Genomic DNA, 26,347 nt, shown 5'->3' with positions numbered 1-26,347 from the left:
AATATTAAAAATATTAACAAAATGCTTAATTGTATGCCTCAAAATGGGGATTGTTCTCTTTGCAGCACTGTTTCTCCTCTGTTTAAAGATTGAAGTGGTCACAGAAAAAAAATAGTCATCTCAGACTCCAAGGAAATGTCATGTTTTGGGATCTGGCAAGTTTAGAGTCATGGTTCTACATATTAAAAAAAGAGAGATTTATGAAGTGTTTTCTTGGTAAAACCTAAGAACATGGACTGTAAGTCTGAGTGAATATATGGGAGCAGAGGATGAATACTAGAAAAGATTCAGAAGGCTGGAGGGAAACATCTGTACAACTGACAAAAGACAAAGCATCCAATTCTGCGGAATATTTAGACCGAATTAAGCACTTTCAGATGGCCTCTGGTGAATAAATCTCAATTGTCTAGGTAATAAATATTTCCTGTTTAGTCTTCAAATAAACCAAAAAATGGTTTCATTCATTTCCAGGCTACAGTTTCCAGATTGGCAATAATTGCCCAAAATGTAGCTGTTCCTGAGACTGGGATGTTTTGTTGTTGATCTGTGGCTAGCAGCTGACTACTCTGCTTTTAGCCATTGTGCAAATTATTGCTGTAACAGCAATGATTCAGATGAAGATGCCTGCTGGACATGGGAAAAAAATCAGAAGGAACTGTAAATCACAGGAAAACTGGGTTCTGTGGCATTTTTTGGTTTTTATGTTGTACTAAACTGTGTTGCTTAATAGGGGCATTGGTGATGGATCAAGAATATACTCCTCAAACAAGTCAAAGTCTACCTTGTTATAATATTATGACAAAGTGGTGATATAGCAAATATGAAGCTGAAATTTGAAAACATGAGTTATTCATTTGTGTCCTCAGAGTTTGTAGCATGCAGAGCATACTAAGCATTTTAAAAGTACTGGTTCCCTCATGCCTGTCCCAAACCTGCATCTGAGTTCCCTCGTCTTCCCCAGCACTCTGTTTTCCTTTCTCGTCATTTTTTTATTCAGTTTGTTCCCTTTCAGAGCACCTCACTTCTACCTCTCTTTCTCCCACTTTACAGTTGTCTGTGGGCTTAAGATGAAAAAACACTGTATAGGAACCATCAGTAACAAGGATGAAAATGTAAGAGGCTGAAAATGTGACAGTGTAAAAAAACCATAGTAACAAGGGTGAAAATGTGACAGTGTAGCTGACCATGCCCTGCAATTTCTTGTTCTGATTTTCATTCCTTCCCTCTCAGTCAGGAAGAGAAGCAGGAGCCTGGGAAGCTGTTTCAAAGGAAAATCCTGAAAGGATTTTTAGTGAGGTAGGAATCAGCCTTTCCTCCCAGGTAACAAGTGAGAGGACAAGAGGAAAATGACCTCAAGTTGCCGCAGGAGGGGTAAAGAATCAGAATCATAGAATTATAGAATGGTTTGGATTGAAGGGACCATAAAGATTATCCAGCTCCAACCACTCTGCCATTGGCAGGGACACCTTTCATTCCAAGGAATTGCTCAGAGTCCCATCCAACCTGGCCTTAAATACCTCCAGGGATGGGGCATCCACAGCTTCTCTGGGCAACATGTTCAGTGCCTCACCATCCTCACAGAATCTTTTCCTAATATCTAATCTAAACCTACTTTTCTTCAGTTTGAAGCACTCTCATCCTGTCACTACATGCTCTTGTAAAAAGTCCCTCTCCATCTTTCATGAATGTTTTCTTCAGGAACTGGAAAGCTGCAGTTAGGTCACCCCTAAGCCATCCCTTCCAGGCTGCACAAACCCAATTCTCTCCCCCTTTCCTCACAGGAGAGGCTCCCCAGCCCTCTGACCATCTCAGTGGCCCTGCTCTGGACCCCAACAGGTCCCTGTCCTTCCTGTGCTGCACCCCAGAGCTGGGTGCCGTGTTCCAGGTGGGGTCTCTGTCCCCAGAGCAGAGCAGAGGGACAAAACCTCCCTGTCCTGCTGCCCAGGCTGCTCTTGGTGCAGCCCAGGACACGTTTGGCTCTCTGGGCTGTGAGTGCCCATGGCTGGGTCACGTTCAGCCTCCCATCCACCAGCACCCCCAGGTCCCTCTGGGCAGGGCTGCTCTCAATCCCTTCATCCCCAGCCTGGATGGATACTGGGGGTTACCCCAGCCCAAATGCAGCACCTTGCACTTGGTCTTGTTGAACCCCATGAGATTCCCATGGGCCACTTCTCGAGCTTGTCCAGGTCCCTCTGAATGGCATCCTGTCCTTCAGGCATGTCAGCTGCACCACTCAGCTTGCTGCACCACTGCAAGCTTGTTGAGCTCATTTACAAAGATATTAAATGACACTGGTACAAATACAGACCTCTGAGGGGCACCACTGGCCTCCGACTCCCGAAAGAACTCTGACCCTTGACCACTGCCCTCTTGGATGCATCCATCCAATCCATTTCTTATCCACTTATCCTCTCATCAAATCCATGTCTTTCCAATTTAGAGAGAAGAATGTTTGGGGGGAGAAGTGTCTCAAAGGCTTCAGGAGTTCAAATAAATAACATCTGCAGCCCTTCCCTCATCCACTGATGTAACCCCCCATCCCAGAAGGCCACTAGACTGGATGTTAGGAAACATTTCTTCACTGAGATGGTTGTTGATCATTGGAACAGGCTTCTAAGGGTAGTGGTTGAGTCACCACCCCTGAAAGTGTCCAAAACAAACGCAGATGTGAGACTGAGGCATGGTTTAGTGGTGAAAATGGCAATGCTGATCTCACAGTTGAACTCAAGCACCTCAGAGGTCTTTTCCAAACTTATTTATTCTGTGATTCTGTGGTACTTAGTCTGTTGTGTTTCTCATTTGTAGATGGTCTAAGCATTTATTCTACTTATGTAGAAGTAGTGATGTGGAAAAAAGGATTTACTAACTGCATGGGTAGAGTTAAATTTTTGGAGGTTAGCTCCCATATTTAGAGCTTCTTGGCTTTTCCTTCTTCTTACTGAGTTTGAGGTTGAGTCATGTTTGCTCCCAAGCTGTTTTTCACATTTACAGTAAGGGCTGGTGATTCACAAGCTTACAGGTGTTCTGTCATACATTAAAATAAGAAGTTAGAAAGGTTTATTTTTAAAAGAATATGTGTTAAAAAAAAAAGGAAACATATTCTCCTTTACATGATAGGGTAACCAAGAGAAAAATTCATAACACTGTCTCTAATTATTCACAAAGTTTTGCCAAATTAGTAACCTTGTTGAGTGCATTCTAATGCACTGAAATATGTCCAAGTTATTGCACAGCCACATTGTTTACAGCTGATTATTATCTCATGCCAACTCCCTTGGACAGTATTTGTAAGAAGAGTTACATGACTGTTAAGCGATGACCTGAATGTCTGGTTTTGGCAGACTATATTAATCAAAACAATTATTTGCAAATCATCAGTTTCTGGCAATATTTAAAACATGTCTTTCCATAGCAATTCAGCAAAATGTTTTACTCTCAGTATATCAAGCAAACTTGAAGGAAAACAGGTCTCAAGCATCTATTTTTAGCTCTAGGTAGCAATCTACATTTTCAAAACTGAGGTTCTTCCTGGAATACTGCCTATTGAGAAATGCCATCTTCACACACCAGGGGTAAAAATAAACTACACTCATCGAAAGGCAGAGCAGAAATGACACAGTTAAAAAAGAGTAAATGAATTTCATGCCTTCTTTATGAGCAGCAAAGTTTGTCATACAGTTCTCTAATGATTCAAGCATCTCCTGGTACAATCCATGAGCAACAATTCAGAGGGTTACAGACACTATGGGGAGCTTCTGTGAAGGCAGTGGGATTCCACAGTGCACAAGTCTGACACATGTGACAGAAAGTGAGAAAGAATTGAGCTTCAGTCCCACATACTGACTGGTTTTCTAGACATATCTAGTGATACATTCACATATCCAGTGGATAATTTTAAATTTCTTCTCCCACAAAATGAGCACTTTGAAACTAAATTATGAGCTGTAGTGAATTTAGTGCTTAATGAATATACTTTGCAAAACTGATTTCTGAGATGCTTTACATATTGAGTTTTGATTTGCTAGATTCCTGACCAAGGCTAAACCAACTGCTGCTATTATAGGAGTTGCTGTTGATATTAACTAGCTGAAAGTAAATTCTCTTAATATTTGGGAGCATTAAGAAAATTAAGGCATGAGCTTCCTCTAGTTTTCAATTGTGACCAAGTACCTAGCTTTAAAAATTAATAATTTCTGAGAACTTCTACTATTTTTCTTCTGTGCAAAACAGGAAGATTTTCAAAGATATAAAATGAATAGGGATGAGATGCCAAACTGCTGTATGAGCCAGGAAAATGTGTCTCTATGTTTTTAGGAATGAACAGTGGTTCTCCTTTAGGCATTTTAAATGGCACTGGGTTTGGAATTTCTACTTTAGGAGTTTGGAAAAACTCCTGATTTGCAAAAAATTCTGAGAATATACCTTGTGAAAGATAATTTCTTTATGGGCAAGCTCCAAATCACTGGCTGCTTTTGACAATGTAGGATGTATGTTTACCCTGCAGTTCCAAAAGCCTTTGCAGGTGATGTGGGCTGGTTCAGTGTATCCCAGAGCAGTGACAGCCCCATGGCATTATCCTCAGGACAGCTTACACAAGACCAATGGGAAATAAACTCTCATAGCTAAAATGTGTGCTGTCTCCACTTCAATGCTGTAATTCAGTCTAATTGGATATATTTAATAGCAGCATATCCACAAATGTCATGACTATGCTCTCAACAGGATGTAGACACACTTCTACTGCAGTTATCCATTTGATTATGTCTAAAAATAGCCATAAAATTGTTTTTCTGCTGATGGGTATCTGCTCCCAGACACAGACTGCTTCAGCAGCCATGGAAAACACTTGCATTGTTGTTACTTTGAATCAGGAAAAAAAATTAGCTTATATCTGGACAAAGTTTGCAAGCATCATACAGAATGCTTCTTTAAAAATTTATCGAAATACTCTTTTTAAAAATGAACATAAACACCTGTAAACTGAGGTTCTGAGTGGGTGTTAAGTGTGTATATCAAGTACGTCCTTTCTTAGTGCTTAAAACTGAAATACAAAATTATCCAGCATGTTATTTGATTATATGGAACTCTTTGGTGGATTAAATTTCAATTATTTGGGATTTGGGTTGCAATGAGTGGGACTGAACTTGGAGCAATTTTCCATGTTGCTAAAAGTGAGCCAGAAAGTGCACGACTTGTCAAATGAGCCAGGCCAATTTGTTTAGGACAATTTCTAAAACTTATCAACTAAGATCTGCTTGCAGCAGAAAAGAAGGGCCAGGCTGTGACCCTGGAAAAGTCTGTTTGACCTGATTGCTGAGGCAAGTGAAATACAGTGAGTGCTGTCTCCTGTCCCTCATCCCAGATGTACAAACAGGAACCTGAACTAGTCATCAGGATAAAGTTTTTCACCTCCAAGGCCATAGAAGCACCACCTCTGTCATTGTTCTATCACAGATAACAGACTAGAGGCACCACAGGTGGCAACAGCTGCTGTAGTAGTTTTTAATTCACCTTTTGGTTTTTCCATTGTGCAGACTGTCAGGAACTGTCAGATAAAGACAGTAAAAGTCACACATGCATCATAACAACTCACCAGCTCTCCACCTTCCAAAAAGCAGACAAGATTGCTGTGGCTCAGAGTGCAAGGTTGTAGAGCAAGAGAATCAGCAGCAGCTCTGGACTGAAAAAGGCACCTACTCTTCTTTGGTCAATGCTCAAAGTGGGATATGAAATGCATCAGAGTGGGCAGTACCAGCTGCTGAAGTGTAGCAACACAGCAGGTTCAGTCTTTTAGATAAAGACTGATAAGGATGTTTCAATACATATGGGTTTGGTACAATTCCATAAATAGTTTCCTAGAAACCCATAACTAATAAATGAGTACATTTGCTTTAAGAACCCAACCCTCTTCCACCAGCACAAAATTCATAGTTCCTCAAGTTAAAGAGTGCAAAGCAGTCCTGAACAATCCTCACTGACTTGCCAAACTGAAAGGCACTGAGATCAGCTCTGCAGCACAGAGCATCTGTGCTCATGGAGATGGGCACAAAAACAGGGAGGCTTTGAGGGCAGAGGCACTGGAGATGAAATGCTTTACCCAACAAGGAAATTATTACCACATTCATGAATTCGTGCATCCACAGCACATAACAAGCAGCTTTAACAACTCACAGAATTTAAATTTGTCCTCCCTGAATACTCTTCTGCCTTTAGTTTCTCTAGGCAAGGCTCAGACTGTGTCAGCTGAACAGGAAATTCTGGTTATGGTGGTGATTGAATGCCATTTTCTCAATGATTCACTTTCTGAAAAATTTGTCCTTTTTCTGTATTTCTGCCAGGATTTCTATGTTCCCAGAAATTCTCAGAAAGGCAGGAGTAGGTGTATGAAAAATAAATGCAAATAAATGCAAAATTACACCCTTCATCAGATTTCAGGCTGTTTTGAATGAATGTTCAAAGCAAACTGTCTTTATCACAACTGCAACCAAGTTTACTAACCCAGTTGAGAATAAAGAATAAAAATAATCACGCATAGCTCGATCCAAAATCCTAATCTATCTCACAGAAATCACAGCATCATAAAGACACAGGCTTCACTGCCCATGAGATTTCAGAAGGTCATTTACCTCTGAGAAAGAGGCTGGGCTATTTTAAGTATTGCAGAACAGCAATGGATTCTTTCTCTATGTGAGTTTCAGAAAATCTCAAACTATTAAACACTGAATGGTTGTCAGATGTAATTGAGATAAGATGTACAGGTAGGTCAGTAAAGGCAAGGAAAACAAAGGCTGAAATGAGGAGACCATTTTTTGCATTTTTTGAGGCAACAAGACACAGTGTGACACACCCTGGACTGCAGAGAAGTGTCAGGCATTGAGTGAGGAAATCAAAAGGGAAGTGCTCTTGCTACTGTGGACAAAATATGTGCAACAGAGCTGCCAGAGGGCAAAGAGACTGGTTCCATGTTAGCTGAAAATGGAGTTGTTTCTGTAAAATAAATAATAGTATTTGATCTCTCTGAAACTTTAAAAGCTAGAGAAAAAACAATGGGTACTTTAGAATCTCTGTTTCAAATTCATCTGTCACCAAGATCATCTTTCTCTCACAATGTTGCTACACTATGTTAAATAGTCTAGCCATAAATTAAGACAAGGTTGATTTTTGGAAAATTTTATTTCTATAACAGGAAAATACAAAGTTGCTCAGAGAAATCAAGTATTAAAATCCTGAGAACCGTATCAAACTGTATTCAGTGCTTACTTTTATTGTGCATTATTAGTGGAAAGCAACAGATATTCACAGTTCCCTAGAGAACAAAAACTGAATAATCTGAAACTCATGCTGCTTTCTGTCTTTATTATCGAGTGATTCTTTTTTCAAAATACTTCAAACTGTAGTGCTCTCATACTACAAATGTAGTGGGAACATCCCCATTCATGGATACAACATTTATTTGGTATAATCCTGATAGCAAAAAATGAAAGGTGACTTATAAAATACCACATAACCTGATGGAAACATTCTGTTTCATTAACCACTCTGAATAGGAAGCATAATCACAAAACAGGATAGTGTGGTTACTTTTAAGTACACAGTTAAGTGCTCAACTGTCATAAACACTATCAGTAGACTCCAAACTATTCTACATGTGACTACTAAGGTCATAAATACAGGTCTCCCATCAATTTTCCACTACAACATCCCATCCCTAAGTATGTTTGCATTGTTGTGGCATATTTTAATATTGCATAGTTCTAAACAGATAAGGTACTACTGCTTGCATTGCTGTTGCAAATGGCTACATTATTCTTAAATGGGTACTGTTACCACAGTAAATCTCACAAAAACAGATCATTAAATGTCTTGAATTTAAGAATACTCTTTGAGTAGCATTTTGTTTTTAAGTACTACATACAACTTGTGAGCTTGCAAAGCCTCTTACACCATTGTCAAGGTTACAGCTGAGCTGTAAGTGTTAGCTGCAGCACATCATGGAAGCACTGGAACAGAGTTCTGCACAGCACTTCTGCATCAGTCTCTGGACAGGATTTCCAAGAAGAGCAGGTACTAATGATCCTAGCAATATAGAAAACAGTGAAGTCACCATGCTTAATTGTCAAGGTCTAGGATAAAGTTACACAAATTCTCCTGAAATGTGGAACTATTGACATAAATCTGAATTAAAAATTGTCATATAAACATACTGTCTCAACACTAAGAGGACTCAGATCCTTAGTGCCTTCAGTAAGCAACAATGTTGACAGATCTTGAAATCAGATACTTTGATTTAAATACCTGTTACTACATACACAACTGTGACACAACTTTTCTGCTTATATTTGAAAATGCTGTGAATTATATTTCTTCTTTTTCTGCAATTAGTTTAACTTAGTTTTAGGTACTTCTTTCCTATTTATCTAATAAAAGGTATACCTTGATCTAGTTCTATTTATTTAAAGAGAGCCATAGATCAAAGTATTAATGGCTTGTATTCTCAAACTGATCTGAATGGGCACACAACCCCTGCCTAGCTTTAGGAAGAAATCATTTGAATTACACCTAAACTAGCAATTTATCTCTACACATTCAAACCAAATTAGTTTTATATTTCATTAAAAAAGGAGCAATTTTTGTACATAAGACCAGTTAAGCCAGAGTTTGATCTTTTCAAATAGTATGATTTTGGAGAAGTGAAGCCAAATGTTTTAGCCCCTCAAGATGTCACTGCCAAGAATAATGGGCAGTATGCTCACCTGTCCTCTTATCTGCTCTTCAGCCAAAAAACACCTTCACATGTTACAAAATGATCCTAAAATGATAGCCTATTTTAAAGTAAACCTATTTTAAAGTCCTTTTGTTGCTCCCTTCTCTCATCTTCCCTACTCTTTATTTCTGCTTATTGTCATATCTTGGTTCTCACTTGCCCTCCACCACTCATTCCTCCTCCCACATGTGCTTTCCCAGAATGCCAATGTCTCTATTCTCATGTACCTCACTTCTCAATCCCTTCTGACACATTCAGCCGTATTTCTTCAGTATTTTCCTTTCCTCATTCTAGCTGTTAGCTGCCTTTTCCTCTGTGACAAATGCAGAGCCATATTCAAAATGAAATTATATCCTTACCTGTCATCTCTAATTGAATAAAAAAAACCATAGCCATGTTGTACCATAGGGACTGCAGAGCCACTAAACCTAGTGTAGCCAGTCAGACTAGTTGAAAGGACAAAATTCCCACCTCCTCCACTGTGAAACAACACAAAACAAAAGCAGCACTGTTGAAAGTCATTTAAAACAAAGTGTGTTTTACAAAACAGTTATTTTGTTGCAGAGATCAAGACATCAGCACACACAAGGCCAGTGTAGCAAAGGCCTTGGTATCCAGGGATACAACTTTCCATGGACAAGAATATGAATTACCTGGCTGTGAAGGCCTTATGGGATACAACTTTCCATGGACAAGAATATGAATTACCTGGCTGTGAAGGCCTTATCCCCATACAGGTCTGGCACTGGCAGTCCTTGCTCCTGTGCTATCAGCAGGAGACCCAGAAGATGACGATCAAAGCCTGTCAAATACATGCAAATACTGAATCATTAACAGCAGCATTCCCAGTCTTTCTGCTTCTTCTGGTCTGGATAGCTGGGAGCTCAAATAGCAGCTGAAGGACAGATAAACAACAGCATCATATTGTAGCATCAAAAACATTCCCCACATTTGATCTAAGAGGTCTTCAATAACTTCAACTTGAGCTCAAAAGCAAATGACTTCAGTAACAGAGATGCAGCACAGTCCCTGTGGAAAACAAAACCCAAGGAAACTCCCACTTCAGACAAGGAGGAAGAGCTCCTCACAGTGGAAGCAGCCCTTGGGCAATTATGCCAACACAGTGGAAAGGCTTTCAGGGCCACTACTGCTCTGAACTGTGATAACACACCAAGAAGGCTGGAGAGAGTGTGAAGTTCATCAGGTTCATTTCCCAGCAACTCTTTCTCATTCACAGAATAGTGTACAGCACTAACACAGGTGGGTTAGAATCTCACCCTAATCTCTCCTTTTTCACTTTTCAGCCAAGCACATATTTGACTGGAAGGTACTCCAAAGTAATGATTAGCTGGGCAGAAAAACTGAATAAACATTCCAAGTGAACATATTTTTGGGATACAAGGATGGGTGCAAGGAACAGGTTTTAGTTCTTCTCCCCAAAATTCAAGGATAAAATGTTAAGTGGTAGTTTTTATTCAGGTTGAAAATAAGGATAGAGAGAAAATGTAGTAGCACACAATGACATTCCCTTTTCACCCACATGAAAAAGACCCAATAATTTTGATCCCAGAGTACCTCTTCCATTTTCACATTCTTTCCTCAGTTTATTGTGCTTTGCAAATGCCTTATGCATCAGTTGTAGCCGTTGATAATTCTGGAAAGTAGGGCAGGATTCAAATAAAAAAAAAAAAGAAAAGAAAAAGAAAAATCAATCCAAATGAGTAACACATCAGCAATCACAGACCAGTAGGTTTTCCCCTTTCATAGTTCCTGACAATTTTAGATAGAAGAAAATGGATGAACTTGAAAGGTACATAAGAACCCGTCCCAAACCCTTTCTCCCAAACCCAAATTCCCTTTTCAGGAAAATGTGCTCCTTTGTTTTCAGTATCTCTGCTCTCTTACTCAGATCACTTTTGAACTGAACAATATTCCAAACCTCATGCTCTTTCCCAAATAATCTGAAACAATGGAAAGGAAGCAGTATGAACTAGAGTGATCAAACCCAAAAACCTTCTACAGTTCCATTTATTCAGAAGGACATTAGCTCCTACTAGGTGCATTCCCAGATTTTCTCTGCTGATTGCCAATTCTGCCCAACTTTATGGTTTTTTCAAGTTTATATTAAAACTCATATATTAAAATCAGAGAGGATACAAATAACATGGCTTTTGTAAAGAAGGCCTTGAGAAACAGTCCAAGATCTTGACTTCCAAGACCTTAGATCTTGATAGCTCTTTGACTCTTAAGAAGGACTATTTATCCTTTTATTCATCACACAAGAGGCTGCAGCAGAAAATGTGAAACACGGACAAAAGTCACTTGATTTGGATAAAAATCAAGCTATCAAGATGACAAGGGGCAAAAGAAAATGTAAGACAAAAGGATTATTTCAAAGCATCTGACCTTAAGGTAATAAAAATTACATAAAAGCAGACTTTTAAACACGTTCATTTCAATACTATTGAACAGGGCTTTTTAAGCTCCAGGAGTTAGTATTAAAAAAAGTATTTTAAAAAAGTAGTATTAAGTATAAAACAAACAAACAAACAAACAAAACAACAATAGGGAGCTATTTGGAGTTGCTATTTAATGTTACAAAGAAAAAAAAGGCTACAGTTAGTGTACATAGAAAGTTACACACTAGCAGTAGTAGTAACCACAGAAGCCTGGTAATTGGTTAGAAGGTAACTGAGGAGCAGGGAAATAATAGAAATCCATATTTGGAAAAGGAAAGCAGATTTGGAAGATGGCCAGAAAACTGGGTTTTAAACTGCTGTACATGCCAAAAGAAGCCAGTGAAGACCAGGAAAATGTGATCTTTAAGGCCAAAATTATTAATCACACATGCTTTCTGACAGCTGTCTTCCTCTATGTTTTTTAGATTCATTAATAACACAGAACTTTTGATTTTTCTAAAGATGTGTTGTCCTTTGTCAAAAACCTTCTCCTTGCTTAATTTCTCAGGCACTGAGAAATGTACAGTGAGGGCAACAGAAAGAGCTTTAGTACAGCTCTTGCTTGGCAAGCAAGGCATGACCTGCTTTGCCAGCCAAGCACCAGAGGGTAGCTGCTGGGAAAAGAAAAGGTCTCTGGTTCAGCTACTCAGAGACAAACTCTGGAACACAGCCCTGTTACCACTAGGACAGAAACACCCTTCAATCTTGCTCTCAGATGCAACTATTAGATAAACATTTCCTGATTTCACTTGAAAATTAAAATAGAACAACTGCACAGCACAATACTTTGGCTCCAACTCAGGAACTTGGTGAGGTGTGAAATTAATCAATGTGAATGTAATTTGAGACAGTTACATTCTTGAAACCAAAAGCTAAATAGGACACAAAACCAAGCAAGCCCACACATGACAGCACATCTCAGTAACAATGACCAGAATCAGCAACATTTAAAATCTGTCCCCCTGGAAAGGCAAATTCCCATCACCGAGACAACCCATTCCACCAATTCCCATCAGTGAGACAATGGAAAAATGAGTTTGAAGTGGTTCAGATGACAGGCCTTCTAAATACAGAGTAATTAAAGTAGGATTTCAGTATTTACACTCTCCGAAGGATCCAGCATGGACTTGCACCATTCCACTGTTTCCACAGTACATGATCTTATGGTCTCTGTGCGGCCATGATAGAATCGCCTGGTCATGGCAGTTTCGTAACAGCAGCCCGGACTAAGAACAAAAATTAGGGAAGAGTGTCTCATTAACTTAACAAAACTATTTGCTGTCTCAAGGGCTAAAGAAATCCTGCAAAAGATCTTGCACATCAAGCTCAGTTACAAGTACCAGAAACCCACTAATTTTCTTTAAGTTATGTTTCTGAAAGAGCCACAAAGCAACTCTATGTGCTTTTATGGGACAGATGACTGAAAAAAGTAGCAGTACTTTACTCATACCTTGAAAAGACTGCATTGCCATGGGTATTTTCTGCAGACTACAGATCTACTAGCCTCTAGCCAAAACAGCTGACATTACACAAGCTTCAGTTTCACCATGTACTTCCACCTACACCAACTAAACCCTCATAAATTAAGAGACACATTTGAAATAAGCAGTGTGTTCCAAAACATTTAGAGGGAAAGGTCAGAACCTTCTCTGCTGCATACTGACAGCCATCCAGCTTTTACATGGAGCAACTCCAGCTCTACTACAGTTCTACCACTTAATATACAACCTACATGAAATATACTTGCATGTTTACAACAGACCAAGGCTATTTTAGTCAGAAAATTAATGTCCCGATGTTCAGCAAACCAACCTTTGTCATGATGAGCTACATCTCACCAGTGACAAAACATCACACTCCTATGATGAGAACCTCCTCCTTCTGAAGCAAGCAATATTCTGCTGGTCAGTAATGACTTACACAAGCCAAACAGAATTTGGGAATAACACCAATAACAAGAAGAATGACACCTTTAATCAATAATACAAAATTAAATGTCACATCCAAAAATGCAGAGGCAGCACTTGAAGGGTCACTACTATCTTCATCTCTATTATTCTGCCCAAACCTTCACACCCAATATTGCTGAAGAAAGTGAGACACTGAAGTTTGTGAGGCCTTTTACAGGCTTAGAAGACTAAACATTTTACTGGTGGCTGTCACATGCTACAGATAAAACTCTCTTCTACATTAGAGAATCCTGACCCACTGTGCATTTCATGTTGGCCCAAGTGTTTCCTTTGTATGGCCCAAGTTCAAGTTTTCACAGGCTGTGTTCTACCACCCACTCCATAATATGTGTATGTACTATCCCTATGGGCACAAGAACAATTCTTCTGAGGCAAGTATGGCTCCATGCAACTGTTACTGTAAAAATCCCTTAGTTATTCATTCTTACATCCCCATGGCAAATTACATACTGGCATTGCAAAGCCATTGCACACCCCTACTCAAGAAACTCGTTTTTTATTCCTGAGCTGTATTTTCTTACCGTCCATGGCATTTGTAATAAGCAAGCTGAAGGGCAAGCTGCACAAATGTATCAGGATGAAGTTTCCTCTTTCTAATCAATGCTTTGCCAAAGGATGTGAAGGCATAAGACACCAGCTGCAAGTCAGATACCTGTCATGCCAAAGGAGGAAAAACAACAGAAGTCAAGAAATATCACAACTTGGTCCACTGTAAATAAAACAAACTCAACATAAATCACTATGCAACAAATTTAACCATGGTGTTAAATTTCATCAGTTCATCAGGAACATATTCATTACTGTTCTCCAGCATGAAAAAAGACCAATTAAAAACATGTAAATAGAATGAAAAAAATAGTATCAATAACAACTGAGAGAACCAGGAGAAAATTTCACCTTCTTGTAATACAATTCTTTAGTATGTCCGATTTCATCCATAATTTTTGAATCCACTGTGAATACAAGTTCCTCTGGCCTTGGAATATCCCTCACATTATCTGATCCCTGGGAAGATGAAGACAGAAAGATGCAAAACCCGAAAATGTTATCCATAAGAAAAGACACGTTAACTGATAAGCTTGAAAGTTTATAAAAGATAGATACCTTCCATTTTCCCTCATTTTCAATAATCTTCTTATCAGCATAAGATAACATGGTAATTAAAGCCATGGCATCAAAAGGAGAATGCTAGAATCAGATAAGAGAAGATATTACATTTCTTTGTATAACAGTTAGAAGATCAAACTCTTCTGGTTTTTCCCTATCCTGCTCTTTTTCCTGCTGACCAACAGCTTTACTGTGCAATGTTAGACTTTTTTTATAGTTCTGCAATAAATACAGAAGTATTTTAAGCCCACCCACCATTTTAACTGCTCTGCAGCTGAACAGGGAGGTACAATATACTACTGCCATGAAAAGGCAGATTTAAGGAAAAATGGAAGCCCTTCTGGCCATGCAATGAGTTTAAAATAACATAGTTTAAAAAACACAGCTGTTCAAATGGATGCATCAAATAGAGAGTTAATTTAAAACCTTCTTATGTATTGCATTTTTTCCCTTTGGAACTTGTCATTAAATACTTTCAGAAATAAGATTATGACTTCAGATCCTGTTGCTAATTCAAGTATGGTGTAATAGTAAACACCATGAGAAAGCAAAGAACATGAGGAAGCAGACTGCTTTTGAAAACTTACCAGACCAGGTGCCAGGTAAACAAGCCTATACTAAAGAGTAACACAGTAACACCTAAAATAATACTCTGAAGGGGAAAATTCAGTAAATTAATACTCAGAAGGTGGAAAAAAAATTAACTTACATCACAGAATGCACTACAGGTTCCATTGGAAAAGAATATGGAATTGTAGGATTTATCTCCCCAGCGCACAGTGGGATCACCTGCTAGCCCCAGCCTTGTAAGCTAAAGCAGAAGAAACATAGTGTGAAGTCTAAAAAACACCAAGAACACTGCCAGTCTTTGTAAGCTAAACCTGGACTACATCAAGATGGCAAGACCTCCCTGACAGATGACATTTTCATCCAGTTCAAGATGAAACATGATTATAGGGCCAAGTTATTAATTAGAAGGTTGATAAAAAGTTAATGACCCTGAAGGACAGAGGGCTAAAAGGTTATGAAGGCAGATTTCAGCCATTCTCACTTCCAATGGCCTAACAATTAAAACTATTTAAGTGTTCCTATGGAGCAAAAAAGCACATTTTTGCATATTTATTTGCTTCATTTTTACTGTTCTGAAGGAGCAAGAGGTGCTACTTCTGTATATATTCAGGAGAAATTTTTATGGAAAGATGATCAGGTATGAATCAAAAATTCTTAGCTACCTCAGTGTAGTCCTCAGGAGTTGCATGAGGACTACAATCATCCAGGCCAACCACAAACAAACTTCTCTGAATTTTTTCCAGAAGAGTTAAGTTCTTTGGATCAAGATGAATCAAGTATTCCCGTAACTAGAAGACATAAAAAGACAAAGCTAAGTGCAATAATGTTTTTCCAGTGATCACAATGCTATTCCCAAGGAACCAGCTGCTAAGTATTCCTACCTCGGCCCATTTGGTCCTTTCATTGCTTGTTAGGGCTGCCAGTCCTGGCCCATCTGGTTCACTGTAGCATCTCTCCTGTATGTCCCTAAGTTGCCTTTAAGAAGATTTCAAAAACTTTAGTTAACAACAGATGGAGAGAAGGTGAAAGTCACCTTGTGTCTCTGTCTCTTTTTTGCAAAGCTGGAATTTTGGTTCAACGTTCACAAGCCAGTATGAATTTTCAGGAAGCATGAATCAGCTCCCCTAGATTCTAAGGCCAATTGAAGACCTGCTCAGGTTTCAGTAACTCAGCACCTACAAGCCCAGTACAAAAACACATAGACAATCATAGTGCTAAAGCATTATTACATGCTTAATTAAAAACTAGATTTAAGACTTCAACAGTGCAGGCTGGGACTTTTCAGAGCAGCAGACATCTGCCATACTGCAGCTTTACAGCTTCTACAGCAGCTAATCACATTCAGGGCAAACCTTCCCCTCAAGATAAACCTTCAAGCAGAACACTTGCTGCAGTACATCCTGAATGTAAATTCTGAACTATACAAGAGCAATTCTCTTCCTACCTCTTCCTTTAGAAGAACAATTATGAGAGGGGTAAATCTTAGTTTGAAAATTCAGTTTTCCACATGCTGTTCTCCATGTTAAAGAAACTTCATAAATCACAGGCACTTTTTTCTAGCACTCTTGCCTATTAAATATCACTACTGATCACTAGTTACATAGTATCAAAAATATAAGACACCAATGATGACCTTACAAAAATAAAGCCAAACCCAACCTGCCCTTCCTATAGACAATAGATTCAGAGGATTTTGTCTGTATTCCAAGTGTTCATTTCTTTGTTACTGGCTTGACTTAACAGGTACAGCTACAAAAATTAGAAATGCATATGTTAAAATATTAGGTATTAATCTACCAGACTATTTTAAAAAAGCGATTTTTAGTTTCTCTAATTAAGTTGGTCTTGCATGAGGAATCTGGCCATCAGCTTTTTTGCCAGTTTTAATTATAAGCCTTCTGTTGTGCACTATAAGCAGCACTTTGACAATTGCATTAAGTTATTCCCTGGCAAAATTAACAACCCTTTTTTAGTAAGGAGATGCATATAGATACCAAATCAGTCACAAGAGACTTATGCTGAAACTATGTCTGTATCTAACAGGAGAGTTCAACATATGAGAGTGCTTCAACTTTGATAATGATTAAGTTGCAACATGGATTGTACGTGGAAGGAATGATGATAGCTGTAATCCTACTAATGCCATGTAAAGAAACCATAAAAAGTGGTATTTCCTACTAAAGTATCTTTTTTCAGCCCTTTTGTATGATGCTCTACAGATGTATTACAATAGTACATGGAAAGAAATTGCCATCCATTGAAGGATTTACTTAAATCTGAACCTTTCAGCTAAAGGAGAAGCTGTAGTCTCTCTTACACCTAAATCTTTGAGGTCAAGGGAATAGAAAAAAAAATCCTCTTTTGTATATAGCTTGAATAAGACAGTTCATTTAAAATAAGTATTTTGAAAACCTGAAAATCTCTGGAGGAGTCAGCATGCTGCCTTCATGCATAGCATCAAATGCAAATACTCGACCTCGACACAGGACTATCAAGTGAGATGGACATTCACCTTCAGCCTCTGAAATGAAAAACAGGAATAAATTAAAATCCAACCTTGGGGATAAAGTGACAGATACAGAAAAAAACTAAGCAAGTCCTACAGACTATTTTTTATTCAATTCTGCAAACTTGAAGACATTTTAAAAACCAACAGAAGTCACACATAACTTTCATTGTTAGAAACTGCTTCAAGTAATTGTCATTATCTAGCAGCAAATTTCATTTATTTGTGTCTCTTGTAGGCAGGAACTCCCTCTGCTGAAATAAGTGTTCCTTGCTGAATCCACACATACTTAGAATTTGTCTTTCATCAATTCTTAATGCTGGCATGTTTATTACAGGCATCAGGCTGGTTATACACAAATTTGAAGCAGAGCTCTCTTTTACTCGAATTTGATAAGGACTAAATATTGGACCAAAAAGGGCATTTGTAGATGAGGGCATTCTTTGCTTCATAATACGAACACTCTACAACCAGTAGCCGATTTAGTGCTCAAGAAAGCAAGAATTTATGGTTAAACTGACCACTCCTTTAGCATATTAATAAAAATAATTTGCTTGTATTAATCCCCAATTTTCATTTGTTTACCAGTTTTAAAATAACTGCTGAGAGAGTCTCTGGTAAGCCCGGGAATTTTGCAAGTGCAGAAGAGCATTCGAAATTGGTTCATGTCCAGAACAGTATTTCCAGATCTCTCTATGGCAACCTTCTCTCTGTAGTAACAAACATAGCAACATTAAACAAGAGAAATTAAAATGATGGAATTAAATCAAGGTAAGACAAACCTGGCTATTACAGCAAAGAATGAATGCCAATGGACATGAACACACACATTCAATTAAGGGATGCAGAGGGATACATCAATATTTAGGATCAGTCATTTTTTCTTAAAGTCTTACGCTCGTAGTAGATCCCAGTATTTCAGGGTGTGCCATATATTTATACATGCTCTGTCGATCTGAGTGCCCTCCTTTGGTGGCCAGTAGTGCTCAATATAGGGACCAGGGCCTCCCATATTGCAGTGGATTTGTGTTGAGATGCGAAGATCAAGATAAGCCACATTCAGCCACCAGTCCTCCAGCTGAAATGAAAAATGTTTAACATCAGAACTTATTGTTATTCATTAATTCTTTAATAATTACATGACTGTTCAACTGTCTGCTTTTTACTTTATTATTTTAATACTATGAATAGTAGGTCCCATATAACACAAGGCAGGACAGTGGTTCAAAACTAACTGATCAAGATAATGACACATTTAGCTCTTCTGCTTTCAAGCTTGAAATAAAATTCAATGCTGCTTAAGAATATTAAACTGTAAATTATGGTATTTCTTCCCTGATACTCATAATCTTAGACTCTTGCAGACTTCAGTTGTGGCTGCTGTGAATATCACAGGCTACTCCATGAAGAATAGAAGGAAACTAGACTTGTGTTGAGAAGGGATCTGAGAGAGACAGTTCATAATGCACATTTTCTGCCACCATTTGAAAATCCTCACTCTGGAGTGTGTCTTGTTAGGATTTAAAAAGCCCTCGTGAATTCCACTTGGTAATGACCTTCCTTCTATCTCTTTCTCTGTTAAAAGACAACTTTAAAATGGTACCACATAATTTCCTTCTGGGAAGAAAAAGAAAGAAACCAACTCTGAATTCCAGGGTTGGTTTTGTTGGATTTTGTGGTTGGTTTTTGGGGGTTTTTTTGGTGGGGTTTTTTTGGTGTTTTTTGGGGTTTTTTGTGGTGTTTTTTCTTCTTCTTCTTTTGTTTTTTTTGTTGTTGTTGTTGTTTTTTCCCAGGGTGGAGAGAGAAGGGACAGATGTCATAGAAGGAGAGACTGACAGATAAACTATCCAAAATCTGGTAAATAATTTAAAATTTCAGTTAGTGACCTCTCTTAACCACTCAGCTTTGAAAAAAAAAAAAATGACACATATGTAAGTGAATATGAATGAGTTCATATCCACAGGTCAAGTGGCAGATGTAAGGAAGATCTGAAGATTTTAAAAAGTGAAATGATTCTTTAAGTTACATTCTGAATAACCAACTTTCCACAAGTTGAATTAAGATTTCTTACACTGAATTATGATTTCTCACATATGTAAATACGCACCCAATTCCTTCTCATTTTAGCTCTTTCCAGTAATTTCTGATGCAACTCTTTTCCAATGCCATTTTCAAATTTTTTAACTATATCCTCAGTTCTTTGATATTCTTCGTGATTAAGGAATGGCTTCACTGTAAAAAGAACAAGTTTTTATTTTAAAGACAACTGAATACTAAGATTTATTCCAAGATTCAGATATTCACAGGCAAGGGAGTGAATGAGAATCAATTTTTCTAAAACAAGTATTTGAAGGGAAAACCTTTTAAACATCTCTCGAAAGTCTGTAAATACATCAGTATGTTCTGATAAAACATAAATACATACTTTTAAATAAATACAGATGATAGCAGACTAAAGTAATTGCTGAAAACCTAAAATACCTAACAGATAACTAAATCAAATATATTTACATCTGTAAATACTAGGGAGTTCTTCCAAGGAATTAAATTTACTGGAACTTTGTTTGTAAATGAACACATTGAGCACACATGTCTGCCACCCTACTGCACCAACTACAAGCTACCTGTCTGTATTTTCAAGTCCATTCATGGTCTACAAGACACTTGCCCATCAACTCTCATTCACTGTCCCTGTGTTATATCCACCTTTGATTGATAGCAAATGCAGTTACTGGTAGACAGTTTTTCTGTTTTTAAATCCTTTTGGATTCCTCTCAGATCATGTGCATTATACATTGAAGTCCTCCATAAACATCTGCAAAACTAGTCATTATTTTAATCTAAACACTCCTTAAAGACTTTTTACCATAAAATCTCTGGTCAGTAATGAGCACTGCTGATGTAATTTTTCATACAGGCACATCTCATCTTTTTCCTATACTTACCTGGTGTATAATGTATTTTCTGTCTTATTTATACTTAGATTGTGAAGTCAGTGGGAAACAGAATGGAGGGTTGTGTGGGAGGTGTGTTTCTGGTGATTCAATGCCTACACAATGAGGCCCAAGTAATTTTTGAGGCCACTGGACACTATCATTAGTTAATTTCTTGTTTGCCTAGCTACTGGTAACCCTGTAATTGACTTATAGCTGCTAAGAAACAAAGAAAGATACACTATTATGAAAATTTGAACAAGTATCTGCATCATCTCTCATCTATCTTTTACTTTTGCAAGCAACGGGCAAGTTTCAGCAGGGCAAAGTCTCAAACACTTAGTTAACCTAAGTATTAAATTGTAACTCCATCTTGCTGCAATCACACCTGCTTGCCTGCAACCACTGGTTTTCTCTTCTTCATAAATCTAGAGATCATCTTGTCCAACACTGCATCTCTGTAGGGTCAGTTGCAGCAAGTTGCTTAGAATTGTGTTGGGTTTTAAGTATCTCCAAGGATAACACTCTACAATTGCCTGTTCACTGCTTGACCACTGCTGCATTAAGTGGTCTTATGTTTAAAAGGAATTTCTTGCATTTCAGTTTGTGCCCATCACTTCTTATTCTGTCACTGGATGCTACTGGATACTACTACTACTACTACTGGATACTACTATGATGTCTGGCTCCATCTTATTTACTCCTCCACAAGAAGTAATCACACAGATCTGAACAATTCTAGCTTTCTCTGTCTCTGCCCATATGTCAGATAATCCAAGCCTTTAATCACTGTCACAGCCCCTCTCTGGGCTCACTTCAGTATGTTCCTATCTGGCTTGTACGGGGAGCCCAGAAACAAACACAGAACTAGAGATATGTCCTCCCCAGCACTGAACCAAGGGAAAGGATCACTTCTCTGTACCTGCTGGCAATGTTCCTTCTATATAGGGAGCCCCAGAGACCACTGACATGCCTTGCTGCCAGGCCACATGCTAGTTCATGCTCAACTTTTCATGTCCACCAGACCCCAGGGGCTTTTCTGCATTCAGGCACTACGCCCCAGCTTGTGCTGCTGTGGCAAGTTATTCTCTCCTGGGTGGATGACCTGGCATTTCCCTGTGTTTGTTGAGCTTCATGAGGCTCCTGTTAGTCTGTTAGTCCAGCCAATCAAGCTCCCTCTGATGGCATAACAACCATCTGGTGTTATTAGCTACTTCTTCCAGCTTTGGAAGCTCCCAAACTCAGTACAGTCTGTCCCATCACGCATGTCCCATCACCACCAATGACTGTATTAAGAATTACTGGACCCCTGGTGTACACCATCAGAGACTGGCCTACAGCTGGCATCTGTGTTGCTGACCACAGACCTTTGAGCCCAGCAGATGATACAGTTTCCAGCCCATCTGTCTGTCTGCCCTGTACCTAGTCCATACTTTATTAGTTCCTCTATGAAGATTTTTTAAAAAATCTTTTGATAAGCCAAAAGCCTTACTAAAATCAGTATAAACAATATCCACTCTTTTTCCTTTATCCAGCGAGACAGCCACCATAAAAAAATCATCATAAAAAGCTACCACGTTGGTCAAGCAAAATTTCCTCTTCAGAAACCCATGCTGCCCATTCCCAATCACCTTCTTGTACTTCATAAGCACAGAAATGGTTTTCATGATTATTTGCCAGGGATTCCCAGGAATTAAAGTAAGATTAATCAGTCTTGTCCTTCCTGAGGACAACAGTAACATCTGCTTTCTTTCTTTCTTTCCTCAGGAACCTTCACCAGTAATCACGATCTTTCAAAGACAAAGACCAGCTCCCTCAGCGCTCATGGGCACATCTCAACAGGAACCACACAGTTTTTCATGTACAATCTCTTCAGTGCTGGTCCTCTTCCATCAAGGGTAAGTCATCCTCACTCCTCTTCAAAATAATTCCATTTTAATCCTAATTTTATAAGGCTTTTCAGTATTTTGCACTACCTGCCCTAAAGGGAAAGATAAGGATCCATTTTCAGATACATCCTGGTCTCCTTATGGTATTCCACAACAGTAATGCAAGTCCTGGTGATATTTTTTCTATTGCACAGGACAAACATGGAGAGGAGGGGCCAAATATTACCTACAAATGTGGTTTTAAGCACCTTCTGACAACCTTAGGCAGCAAGACAGAACATCTACTTTCAAGTATTACCATACAACACTTGTGTTTAAATTGCATTGGAACCTCCAAAAATTCCAATCCAACACCATCACAACTGGAAAGGTACCAGCATTCCCCTTACACCTCCACCACAGATGATCAGCTATGGACATTCACATAGTGCCTACACATCTAGATGCAGCTTGAATTGCACACCATCAGTTGTGAACACAAATGAAAAAAGAAATAACAGCAACAGAGCCATTCACCTTTACCCTTTTGCAGATTACAGTTTCCACCCTGAAGCTGAAAGCCTCCCCTGAATGAGGGTAGTCCAACACTCAGGCTTCCCAGAAAATGACCTTATTATCACATACTATTGAAAGAGAGGATGATTACCCTCTGTTATTCAGGTTATAAAGTCATTACAGAGCAATATTCAATAAAAAATGAAAACTAAGCAAAATTATTTGTTTCTGGTCTCAATTCATGGAATTATTTGGTTGAACCTTAAAGGGGTGACTAAGATTGCAAGGGGACTGGAATGCACAATGAGATGAGGCTGAGAACTGTTTGTTGACCTTATGAAGAGAATGCAAAGGCAAGACCTGGCTGCCCTCTTCAACTGAATGGAATGTCCTGGTGAGGATAAAGCAAAGTTCCTCTCAGAGATGGAAAGAATTAGGATAAGAGAAAATGGAATAAAGGTGGAATACAGAAAATTTCTCACATGAAAATGTGAAGTTTTGGGGGTTTTTTGGTCATGGCTGATTTTTTCAGTTTGTTGTTTTTCTTTCCTCTCCCACAACCATGAGGGTGATCAAACACCAGAACAGGTTACAATGAAACAGAGTCTCCACCCTTGTAAGTAAACAAAACCTGGCTAAGCAGGGCCTGAGCAACATGCTGTAGTTGGACCAGCTTTGAGCAGAAATTTGGTCCAGATGGACTCTTCCCAATCTACATGACTCACAGGGTTTCTTTCCATTTAAAAACTATTTAATCGGATGTAGAAGCAGCACTGTTAAGGAGTAGAACTTGGCCTCTTTCTCACCAGAGTTCAGTGAAACTTCTCTTGCATTTCTTCAGCCCACAGATCTTGTCTTTCTTTCTGATTGGGGGATCAGCTCTGCCCACAAACAAGAAGTATCCCATGAAAGACACCTTCAGTTGCATAGTTAAGGAATCTTCTGGGAAGCTGGAAGTTTGAGTTTTCATACTTTCATGTTGAGTCTATTTTTCTGACTCTCATCCTCTGAGCTGGAAGGCTCAGTAACATGGCAATGGACACCTTCTCTGCTCAAGGCTTACTTTCAAAACAGGGTTACTCCTTAAAAGGCAGCAACTGTAAAGCCTTAAATGAGGCATATTCTGACACATACTTTGTCTAGCTTTTCTAGTTAGCTGGCTCTAAACAGGTAAGTGCTTTACCAGCAGAAGCCCTGACTAATGTCAATGGCCCAGAGTCCTCCTCCAACCAATCAAAGAAGGTTTCCCAGGACTAATTTAAAGCCTCTATGAAGAATCATTTGGAGGTTCTGAACTGTTCTACTGAAGCATCTCCTTTCCTCCACTCACATTTATAGACTAAAATGACAAGCTTAAGCAATGAAATTCACAGAGCTATGTCTAGAACTGTGCCCTGCACCCTTTGACTTCAATATATTTGTACAAGGGAAGACTGGCAAATGCTGGGCTAACTTTTCTCCACCGCCAGTGAGACTAAAGAAGAGCAACAGTGATCAAAATTATAGAATGATTTTGTGCATGGAACAGTAAGCAGCAAATAACTTCAGCATGAAAAATAAAGGGGTATGTGATAAGGTTATTTATGAAAACAGTTCAGAATCAGAAAACCAGGGCAAACAAATACACTGTCAGCTCTTCTCACTCCATGAGAGAGTTATTTATTAACCTGGAGAGACAGATGGGTTTACAAAACTAAACAGCAATTTTGTTATTGCAGGTTTTACTCTTGCAGCACAACCTTAGTTAATCTGCATTACAGCAAAAAGACAGTGCATTATTTTAGACACACATACACACACAACACTTTTGCTCAAAACCTACCACTTCAATATTCTGCATTAAAAAACAATTATGTAAAGAACACCAAAGCAGGCCATTTTCAGTACTCAGAAATAAATAGGAACTCAAGAGTAAGCTTCAGGAATTTTATTTTGGGAAAGGGAAAATATGGTGTAGTATGCTTCTGCTAAGGAGAGAACTCCAAATCTTACTTTGTTAGCAATTATGTAATACCTGCAAGATGGTAAGATACAAAGTAGATGTTCCAGAAAAAACTCCATGTCTCAGAGTTCTGAAAATTATTGAAGAAATAGAGAAAAATAATCTCAAGATACTTCATAATGCATTTTTGCCATTCCCAATGCATAATAAAGAATTAACCAGTCATTTCTTCTTTATGAACAAAACTAGATACACGTGCATGGATGTTGTTTTCAAAACTTTTCTGTGATGTTCTTTAGATTAGTCAACAAGTCAAGGCAAAAAGTATCCAAGGTAAATTATCTGAAAATGCTCACCACTGCTTTTGCCTATGACTGTATAATTAATAAGTGTTCTTTCTCACCAATATTAAGTATGAAAAGTTTTAAATAACTGTTCTTTTAAAAAGATCCTGAGCAAACACAGTTATAAACAAGCAGTTATGCAAACCAAAATTTTTAAGTGAAGTATCTTTCTCCAGACCAGCTTTTTTTTGTTGTTGTTGTTGAGAAGGAAAAAAAAAAGTGAAAAAAAATCCACTTTCAAACCAAAAAGTTAACCAAGTGCCAAATTCCCTTGAAGAAAGGTAATTAGAGATAAATAAGAAACTTTTACCCAAGTTTCTCTGGGCACTGCATTTCCAGTTTTGAGCCTGAAAGGGATCCTTTGGCACACTGAGTTTGTCTGTATCCCACGCCCCAGTTGCAGTACAAGCCGTGTCTACAATCGCTTAGCAAACATCTTCAGATCAGCCTGCTTACAACAGCACATGACACACTACCATTACAACATTAAGTCATTACCTGCATCGAGATATTTACTCAAAGATTCATCAAGAGGAGGTACTGGCAGGGAAGGCAGAGAATCTTGGTACTGAAACGTTCGCTCCTCTGAGGATTCAAGCAGTTGCTTTTCCATGTTGCAGATCTGCAGCACAACCCAACAGGCTATTCACGAAGCCCACGCTCGATGACGAATCTCCCCACACTGTTCTCTCCCTCGCTCCGGCCTCCTGCCATTTAAATGAAAAAAGACAGATATCAGGAAAGGTTCCCCGACAAAGCACGGACTGAGGGTTTCTTGCTGGCTTGCAGCCGCGAGAGGCGCACACACACAGCAGGGGGGAACGATGGCCAGGCTGCTATTGATGCTTTTCCCCAGCACGTCGCGATTAACCAGCTCGGAGACTGTCGCTTTCTCTCCCAGGGAGCAGCCAGTCAGCCCTGAGACACCCGCCCGACACTAGGGGATATCTGGGAAAGGGGAATCACCCCCCAGCCCGGCTGGCGGCCCCACCTCCCCCGCCCGCAGACCCTCCCTAGGTCCCCGCCCGAGCCCCGGCCCAAGCGCTCCCCGAGCCGGGCCGGGCCGGGCCGAGCCGAGCCGAGCCGAGCCGGGCGCGAGGCCCGCGACACCACAGCGGAGTTCACAGCGGCTCAGGGCCCACATCGAGGAAAGCCCGGGAGAGCCCCAGGCGGACGGGGTCTGGGCGCAAGGACACGGCCAAGCCGAGCCCACCCCTCTGCCCCGCGCACCCCCGAGGAACGAGGCCGGCGAGCACCACCGGCCCCGGATCCCAGCCCACCTCCCCGGCCGCCGCCTTTGCTTCTGTCCCACTTCCCAGCGGGTCCGGAAGCCGCGCGGGGCGGGGCGGCCTCGGAGGCGGGAGGGGA

General features: G+C 39.4%; 1 protein-coding gene across 2 annotated transcripts; it reads right to left on the bottom strand.

The window, feature by feature from the left end:
• Positions 1–7,154: 7,154 nt before the first annotated feature.
• Positions 7,155–26,345, bottom strand: CROT (carnitine O-octanoyltransferase). 2 transcript variants are annotated; one of them, XM_036402567.2, is made up of 17 exons: positions 26,260–26,345; positions 25,478–25,686; positions 19,484–19,608; positions 18,273–18,454; positions 17,962–18,086; positions 17,283–17,391; positions 15,752–15,845; positions 15,533–15,658; positions 15,010–15,111; positions 14,298–14,381; positions 14,091–14,198; positions 13,715–13,845; positions 12,326–12,449; positions 10,340–10,418; positions 9,473–9,566; positions 9,124–9,243; positions 7,155–8,076 (listed from the first exon to the last, which is right to left on the bottom strand). In XM_036402567.2, the coding sequence occupies exons 2-17, from the start codon at positions 25,590–25,592 to the stop codon at positions 7,956–7,958; spliced, it is 1,839 nt and encodes a 612-aa protein (XP_036258460.1). In that variant the 5' UTR covers positions 25,593–25,686; positions 26,260–26,345; the 3' UTR covers positions 7,155–7,955. The 2 variants fall into 2 exon arrangements, with proteins under 2 accessions (XP_036258460.1, XP_036258467.1); XM_036402574.2 differs by lacking the exon at positions 26,260–26,345 and adding an exon at positions 25,788–25,867.
• Positions 26,346–26,347: the final 2 nt, after the last annotated feature.

This window comes from Molothrus ater, chromosome 1, assembly GCF_012460135.2.
Source record: "Molothrus ater isolate BHLD 08-10-18 breed brown headed cowbird chromosome 1, BPBGC_Mater_1.1, whole genome shotgun sequence".
NCBI lineage: Eukaryota > Metazoa > Chordata > Aves > Passeriformes > Icteridae > Molothrus > Molothrus ater.
Note: the sequence above shows the minus strand (reverse complement) of the source record. Positions and strands in the feature narration are given on the sequence as shown.